At 33.0% G+C, this 9,360-nt stretch overlaps 1 protein-coding gene across 1 annotated transcript; it reads right to left on the bottom strand.

Annotated features, from left to right (window-relative positions):
- Window positions 1-3,486: 3,486 nt before the first annotated feature.
- LOC123654680 (GPN-loop GTPase 1) lies at window positions 3,487-9,070 on the bottom strand. Its single transcript, XM_045590571.1, has 9 exons — window positions 8,893-9,070; window positions 8,679-8,804; window positions 8,245-8,412; window positions 7,554-7,750; window positions 7,155-7,346; window positions 6,331-6,383; window positions 6,125-6,213; window positions 3,748-3,891; window positions 3,487-3,572 (listed from the first exon to the last, which is right to left on the bottom strand). Exons 1-9 carry the CDS (start codon window positions 8,930-8,932, stop codon window positions 3,493-3,495), a joined length of 1,089 nt encoding a protein of 362 aa, XP_045446527.1. The 5' UTR covers window positions 8,933-9,070; the 3' UTR covers window positions 3,487-3,492.
- Between the last annotated feature and the right edge of the window lie 290 nt (window positions 9,071-9,360).

The raw sequence follows: 9,360 nt of genomic DNA, 5'->3' as shown, positions 1-9,360 counted from the left end.
CTAATGTTAACTTAATTTGATAGTGTATTGATTGCCAAAACAAAAGGTTAGCCCAGTGGTCATGAAAAATATTTGTATTGACACACAAATATTTGTCATGGTCTGGGCGTTTGTGTTACCGGATCCCAAAAACAAGATTTTCATCCAAGTAGGATTTGTTGAGTAAGATTCGTCGTTTACTTAATTACTTTTTTTTAGTTATTATTTTAAATTCAAAAGGGGTTATGGGTTGTAATGAGTAAATGTGCACTTCATTTTTTTTACTAATAATCTATATTTTTAACAGTGAAAACGAAAACGTAAAATCCTTGTGATAATATTTAAATTATTTAATTTTTTATTTATATTAATATTACCGTCTATTCATAGCTATATTTTGTTCATTTCCATTTTACCTAAATTTTTTATTTAAATTATTATAATTATGACGAATGTATGTTTCAAAACATAAGTTTTGATTTTTTTTAGTTATGCAGTACCTGCTTAAATTTTAGCACATTAAATAGTTAGTAAATTGTTATTATAAACAAATTTTGATTTAACACTTTTACTTATGTGGAACTTACCGCCAATGACATTTAATTGTCGGCTGTCTGAAGTCGCGTCACCAATGTCGCCGAAATATCGGGTAACATTCGGGTTCAGTATCGTAAAAGTAACATTGTTGACAACCACTGTAAAAGTTTAACATTTTCAATTAGTTTTTAAAATTCTTGTGAAGTATAGCTGTGGTATAAAAGCGAAAAGCATTAAATTAAATCACATATTATTATACTAATGGCAGTTATTTCCAATATAAATATTCAATAAATTTGACTTAAAAAAGAACCGACAGAGAGCGTCTGTATCTAAATAATAATTTTCAATGTACAGGTGTTCGACCCCTACGTTCCTTCAAATGGGGGTTCTGTAGGTATAATAGATCACGTTCCAAGTGAAAAAACATTCCTTGCCTATTTTTAATTTTAACATTGAATAGACGAGCTACATTTATATACTCGTTCCGCGTGATACCTTTCGTGATCACTTATTCACGGCTATGATTTACAATGAAAAACATTCTACGAGAAAAAAATATCGCTTCCATATGCGGTTCTTTAATTGTATGTGTCAGTTCATATTCATATTTCACTTTATCGACGTGTTTTAGGGCTAAGAAAAATAGTTTTAGACGGTTATGCAGAAGTACCTTACCAGAGTTGCTCGTAGGTACATTAAGACTAAGTAAAATTTAAAAAAGGTCAAGGGATATTTTTTTCACATGGAACGTGATCCTACACCATAGGACCCCCCCCCCCCATTAGAAGGAACACAGGAGTCGAACAGCCGTATACATATATTCGTAGAATCGAAGAAAATACCAGTGAAGTAGAATCAGTAGTTCTGGGACATGATCAGGTTTAGAACTGAACTTCTACTACTGCTTTTATACTGTGTAAGTGTATTTGTGGTTTGATTTAATGTCTCTGACTTGTATACGTATATAACACTATTGGCAGCATTATTGTTTGTAATCTTTAATTGTGACCTAGTATTTATAATCTGTCATATTATATTTTGCTTGTCTTTTAGAACAACTTAACTGATTTAATCTACTGCTTATAAAAGTTTATAATTTAACGATTGGCACTCGATAAAACTGACAATAGTCACAAATTAGGATGCTATGAATTTACTAGGTTTATATTTTATTACACTTAAAAATGGAGTAATTGTATTAAACATGTACGTTATATTGTATATAGCTTACTAGCTTTACTTAAAAAAATCTGAAGAAAAATCTCGAAATGTGAGGTACTTAATTTAATATTACATAATACTAGACGAAATTTTTTATTTAATTAAATGAAAAAAAAAATTCCTTAGTCAATATGTGATCGAACAATTTGTTAAAAATTATTTATTTTTTAAATTTAAAATGGCCTGAAGCATCAGTTGCTGCAAGCACTATCTAACTTTAAACGGTATCCAGCAGAAGTTTTAAATTATATTTTACTCTTTCACCATCAATGTTCACTTTACATATTGTACACCAAGAATGAGCAAAATTACAAAAATAAAATCAGGAGATAAGTGCAAAGGCACGCTGCCTTATCGCTAATGAGCGATCTATATTTCTATTTGTAACCTGTAAAACCGTGTGAATAACCGGCCTTAAAAGCCTATTTTACATCCTGCTGATAATATCTTTGAGAATATCGGTACTGTACGTGATAAAATTTACCAGCAACCTATGAAATTGGACCTCGAAACTTAAGATAGATAGACCATAGACTATGTGTCAAAAGACAATCAGTTTCAATTTAACCATAGTCACGGATTTCACTTAATTCAGATTGATAGTAACCTTAATCTATTTTAACGCCCGACATCGTAGCTGTCGAATGGGCGGACCAGTTGCTGTGCGGTTTTTTGAAAGTCTGCGATGATACTCAGCTGTATAGTAAAAAAAAACCAACAGTTCAAATTGTAGTTATAACCAACAGTTCCATTCCAAAACGATAAGTATAAAATAGAACTATACCAATACTCTTTAAGAGTTGGTTTTTTATTCTTTTGCATCGGGTTATTTTTTTTTTTTTTTTTTTTAATTAATAATTATACTCTTATGTCATTAAATATGCCCGTGTTGACGTAGTAGATGTTTATTCACTTTGAAACGAGAAGAATCTGCCTTTTTGCTACAGTAATTTTAAAAAACTATGGGCTTTAAACTATAATCTTAATTTTGTTTATGCACTTTGATATGTGATAAGAACAAAAATATTTTAACTGGTGCTAATAAATAAGAAAGGCAAGAAAGTTGTTTTTTTTTCACCATATATAATATACTGGCATATATACCTTAGAGGCGACTAAGGGATAACACAGTTCCACTACCACCTTGGAAATTAAAAAGCCGATAGATGGCGGGATAACCATCCAACTGCTGGCTTTGAAATACACAGGCCTTAGACAGACAGCAGCGTCTTCGGTGCGACAAAACCAGCCCTGCGGTCACCAACCCGCCTGCCCAGCGTGGTGACTATGGGCAAAACACGTGAGTTCACTCCATTTTTGGCGCGAACTTGTGTAGGCCTATGTCCAGCAGTGGACTGCGATAGGCTGAAGTGATAATGATATGCCTACATATTTTCCTACCATTGGTGTCATTGCTGCCAGTGGTCTATGATTGTAACCAGGACTAGAGCTGCTCACTGAAACACGAAGAATACACAAAAAATATACATCAAAATAAGAAATAAATAATTATATTAATATAAATTTTTCTCACTAACCAATTCACCAACACCATTAGCGTAGTGGCAATTTCTCGTACCATTTAAAATGGTTAATTACTACAGATAATATACATCATAAAATTTTAAATTATTAGAAACAAAGCATTTTCCTCTTAAGAAATAGAAAGAAACATATTTATTCAAATTGATAAAATATTAAATTATTATATAAGAGAAGACAATTGGGTAAAATAACAAGACCTTATTTAATTTAAGTTTTATTTTCATTATCATGTTTAACATGCTTCGCAATGAATTCTTGGAATGCGGCAACATCTTCTCTCTTGTCATCTGAAAATTGAAAAAAAGATAGTGCATAACTGAGTTCTATTACTCCATATTCACAATTTGCTTTTCTGTAGAAGTACAGATTATTATAAGAACTCTATGATCGCTGGAATCACACAATGGAATGCTTATAAAGTTTTACCAGCTTCAGAGCACATATAAGGGAACATAAATTTACCTTGTTCAGGAACCTGAGTTTCAATACCCTCATCATCACTAGAACTCTCATTGCCAGGATGTTTTAAATACATGTCACTTATCTCCCGACCGCCCGCCACTTCTTCTATCAACTTCTTCTTGTCAATTACTGTGTCTGAATCATCTGCAATATAAAAAGTACTAATTAAATGTCTGTATATCGAATTGACTAAGAGTAACGGTAAATGCATTACAACCTAGAAATCAGCTTTGTTTTTCATCAAGCAAGATTGTGGGTAGGCGTCATTAACATATATTATCTTCAGTGTGGAATAATTTACAGTAAATAAGTATGCAATCGACCGACGTTCAAGGTCTCAACCTGACAATCTGATAATGTAACTATATTTGTTAAGACCAAATTGGACATTTTTTTTCCAAATGTACTCAGTTTTTATAACCGTAACCAAATATGACAAACTAGCGGTATCTTGTTATTTTACCTAAATCCCACTCTCATTGGAATGTAACACAACACAGGTCTTTAACTAAAGGCGGATTTATATTTGACTGACGTGTCGTCGTGTCATGACGTGATGGCTAGCGTATACATTATTACGTCGTGTTCTAACGCATCAGGACAATTTTTGAATCAATACAGCCGCAGCTCTAGAAAATCTCAAACGTTTGAAATGTTATATCTATGAGTCATCGGATTCTGATTCAAATTTTGGAGAAGATACTCAATTTTCAATGCTGGCAACTCTTTTAAAAAAAGAAAGAAAGAGAAGGAGATTTTGGATTCATCCAATCAATAAGACAAAAGACAATATATAATATATTATATTGTTTATGTTTTATATTATAAATAACATTATATTGTCGTACATGTTACGAAACGCTCCACGCCAAGATTTGCTGACCGGAGTTTGCTCCAGAACATTCCCATGACTCGAATCGTTAGCCGGAGCTTGTTGCGAAACTTTCCCGCTTGAGCATCGCACCTGGGCACCGTGTGAAAACCACCGAACACGAAGAATGCAACACAACCCGAAGTCTCGACAGAACGATGCTTCTTTAATTTTAAGTCACTCTTTATTGTTTTTAATGTCCATGGTTGTTAACATTATTTGAATTCGTTTCTTCGGGATTTACACCATGTACCTTTTCATATTCCATGGGCAAGGAAGAACTCTTCCGTGACCATGGCGCGTGCAACTGCGCCGAAATATCGGAGCCTCAAATATAAAAAGGTACATGGTGTAAATCCCGAAGAAACGAATTCAAATAAGTCACTCTTGTTTCTCACATCGAACAATTGTCACGTCTTATTAATTATAATTTAGTAATAATAAATTTAATTTTTGCTTTTTTTGCAACCTTCGGCTGTCGCTTTTATAATTTACAATTTCTCTCTCTCTCTTTTGTCGTAAATAAACAAGCGATGCTGACGCGTCATAACACAGCACTGCCGAGCAGGCTTGCCAGAAAGTTTTGATTCAAGTCGCCCCATCTATGATCGAAAGTCGCAAAATATTCTTAAGAGTCGCCCAATGAAAGTTTGAAAATACACAAGCATCTGTCTGTTAGTTTTTTATTATGACAGTCTATCATAACAACTCCAACTGGCTCACCAACATAACCTTTTACGATTCGAAAAGAATATTCATTTTTCTTTTTTTAATCATAGAACTTAAAACCTGTAATAAAAAAATATTAATTTTATCGTTATTATTTGCAGTGCAAAAAATTATTTTTAATTATGTAGAAAAAAAATATCATTAACTTACATGATGTCCCAAGATACAAAAGATAAAATAAAAGATACAGATAAAATATATTGACGAAGGGAAATAAATTAATAATGACTTAGGCTTTTAGTTTTTACTCAATTTCAAAATTAAAGGAAGCTTATTGGGACATAAAAAAAGAAACAATATTTTTTGTAACGGTTTTTGTACTTTTAACTTGTTGCCAACGCTGAGTATAAAAAAGAGCCTAATTTGCGACTTGTCGCCCAAACTTAAAAAAAGGAGCGTATCCATGAAAAAAATCGCCCAATTCGCGACAAATCGCCCCATCTGGCAAGCCTACTGCTGAGCGCGTAAATTAATCTGACATGTCGTGATGGCGCCGTTTCAGCACCCCCCGCAACCCGTTTATCCGACGCGAACCGGGATCGGTTCTGATGCGACACATCAGAAGCCATCAAGACATGTCATAACTCATCAATGTAAACGTTGTCATACAAAATGTATGATATCGATTTTGTTCTGATGCGACACGACACATCAGTCAAATATAAAACCGCCTTTACAACAATCAAAGTTTGAGCATAAAAAGGCAAACATCCGTCATGCTATGAAATTTTTTAACATTTTACATTTATTATATTTAAATGCTTAGCTCAGGCTTACCTTTATGACCTTTTTTCATTTCCTCCTCCTTTTTCTTTTGTTCTTCTAACTTTTCTGCACGCATTTTTAACCAATCGGCTTTATAATCTCTAGAAATAAAATTTCTTTTCTTTTTCACATTGCTCTTGACAATAAAATGTCTAACTAAATTGTTTAATTAATTTTATTTAACTGGTTATAATTACATTTTTATCATTTTTACTTACTTTTCATATTCTTCGGCTGCATCATCAACTAACTTGAAAAATTCATCAATACCCTGCAGAAAATAAAACATACATATTTTGTAAATAGTCCAAGTATTGGGCAAGAGTGAATTGTCATAACAGTTATATTGGTCAAAACTTTGTATTTAAAGATCGTCTTAAATCCATAAAAATCGATCATTTTATGGTCACTAATTTAATGTGCTAGCTAGTTGAATGAAATTAAGATTGCTTGCAAGCAAAAATTAAACCGACTCCAATTACACTAACCAGTAATATTATTTACCATTATTACGCTTCAGCTTGTAATATCCCACTGCTGGGCATAGTCCTCTTCCTCTATGTAGAAGGATCAGAGCTTAATCCACCAGGCTGCTCTAGTGCAGGTTGGCGTATATTGCCAAAATCATCAGATGTACATGATAACAACCGGGACCGACAGCTCAACGCGCTCTCCAAGGCACGTTGGGGAGACTCACAAGGACTAACAACCAGTCGGGAAATAAATATTTGTACAAACACAAATATTTACTCCGGGGAATCGAACCCGTAACCGTCGGTGTTTAGGCACCGCCGACAAGGCACACGCACCATTACACCAGAGCCATCGTCACACATTATTTTATTTTAAATAAGACTACATGACAAGGACCGCCTTTCAATTTAAAAATAAATCATCACTCGGTACACCCAGTGGAAAATTATGAGATACCACTCATAAAAAAAAATAAAGAAATAAATAAAAAATACAATCAAATTGAGAACATCCTTGTTAACATAAAGTCGGTTAAAATGACTATATGTAATGTAAGAGTTATACATACATCTCCAGTGTGAGCACTAACACCACAGCACCGCAGGTCTGTATAGAAATTGTCGAGTGCCAACGCCATGGACCGTGTGAGATTGCCGATGTAAGTACTGCCTTCACCATCCCCATCGGCGTCTAATGCGTCTTGAAACGCCTCGAAATCTCTCATCCATTCAACTGCGTAATTGTTGTCTACTACGTCTGTCTGTAAAAATTAGGATGCTAATCGTTATAATCACAGCATGTGACAAACGTTTTTATAGGCTTTGTGGCCTCAGTGGTACCTGCATATCAAATTTGGTGATTTGTTTTTTAGATTAATGTAATTAAATAATTCTAAAATGCCCATCCAGTACTTTTAAAGCCCACTTGAATGAAGGGATTATTGATTGGTTTAACTTAGTTGACTTACCTTATTCATAACGACAATAAATGGTAACCTAGTCTTATACAATATGGAGCAGGCGTACAACATATTAGACATAAATGTAACTGGGGACACACTTCGTACTGTATCCATAACATATACTACAACTGTCGGACATGATGATGCTAATGTTTCAGTCACTATTGTCCCTGACGCAGACCATGTGAATACTTCTATTTGACCTGTAAATAAATAGGATAAATTGTCAAGTTTACTTAAATTTAAAAATGGAATTGTTATGTCTACAGCTGAATATGATAACTCCATAATGTTCATAATATATGATCATTTATGATTTCGCTCATGAGTAACTTTTTAAATTATACAACTTTATAAACTACAACCACACCATGTCTAAGCAAGTTTAATACATAATAGATATAGAAAATAAATTAAAGAATCATCTTCACAGGGGCAATAAAAACTAAAACTAGTACTTTCAGAGTTTTTATCTGTACATCTGTAATCATGTAAAGTCTGTAACATGATTTTACGGCTTTCACAATTGTGACTGAAAGTCCAATTTAGTATCTAGTATATGTTTATATCTTGACGACATGTCTAGAATCAGAATAACTTTAATATTCATTTTGTGATACCATTACTTTGTTTCTTAAAATAACTTTTTAACTGTCTGTTGTTATCATTTGTATTAATGTGTGTGCTTTTTACCTACCTGGAGTATCTATAATACAATATTTGTGTTTCTTGCCAGCTTTTTCTATCAAGTCCACAACTTGTCCAAATTTAGTTGAGAACAAGTTAAGTGCTGTTACAATACCACCGTTTGGTCCTAGACCATACTGTTTCATCACTTCTTTGTAATTTACTGTATCCCTTATATCTGAAAAATAATTAAAATATAAAACTAATGTCTGTAAAAAAAATTTAAAAAGAGGCAATGAAAAAATTACTGTACGAAGATAATTTTTACTTAAAATTATATATGTATTTATTTTTTTTAAAAGATTAGTGTTTGCAACTTTATTTCTGAACACAAATGTAATGTGTGTTTGTTTATCTTACATTCAAGCACATGAGCCCTTATTTCTAATGAATTAATATGTTAAATTTATTGTTGTAAAATTTTGGAAAAGTATAAATTTTTACCAATATTGGCTGGATAAGGTACTTCACGACACGCTGGATCTAAGTTAACTAAATACGGCCTAGATCCATTTATAATTTTACTTGATAGACGTCTTGTAAAAGAAGTTTTTCCGGCTCCTGCCATCCCTGAATAAATCAGTAACAAAATTACTACATTTCTGCCACTAAATTATAAGTTACAAAATAATAATCAAACGGAATAAGACATTCTAACCTAAAATAATTAGGCACACAGGCTTTTGCTGTTCTTCCATTTCTGTTGATATTCTGTCAAACTTATTCAAATCATAAAATTTATTTTTTAAAATCAAAGCACTTATATTTATTCTTTTATATTAACGAAATTCTTGCAAATACAACATGAAACAATATTTACGATTAGACATGTGTAAGTAATGCAATTGATACATTACGCGTGATATTACTCGAACATGAAATATGGCATCACACATTACGCGACGAAATTAAGTATTACACATCACACTTGACATTACGCGCTCTGTTCGGTCGGAATGTTGGATTTCTTATCTATTTGCTCTGTCTAACTTCACTTACTGAGTGAGACACGGTGATGCGCGGCGCACTTTTGCAACCAGTCATAACCTCACTCTCTAGCTCTTCATTATTTTCGTTAGTATGAGGGAGAGCGAGCTACTGAGCCGTGGCGAGTTTCCGTCATTTT

This window comes from Melitaea cinxia, chromosome 6, assembly GCF_905220565.1.
Source record: "Melitaea cinxia chromosome 6, ilMelCinx1.1, whole genome shotgun sequence".
Lineage (NCBI taxonomy): Eukaryota > Metazoa > Arthropoda > Insecta > Lepidoptera > Nymphalidae > Melitaea > Melitaea cinxia.
The sequence above is the reverse complement of the archived record's forward strand: the minus strand, read 5'-3'. Positions and strand labels throughout refer to the sequence as shown.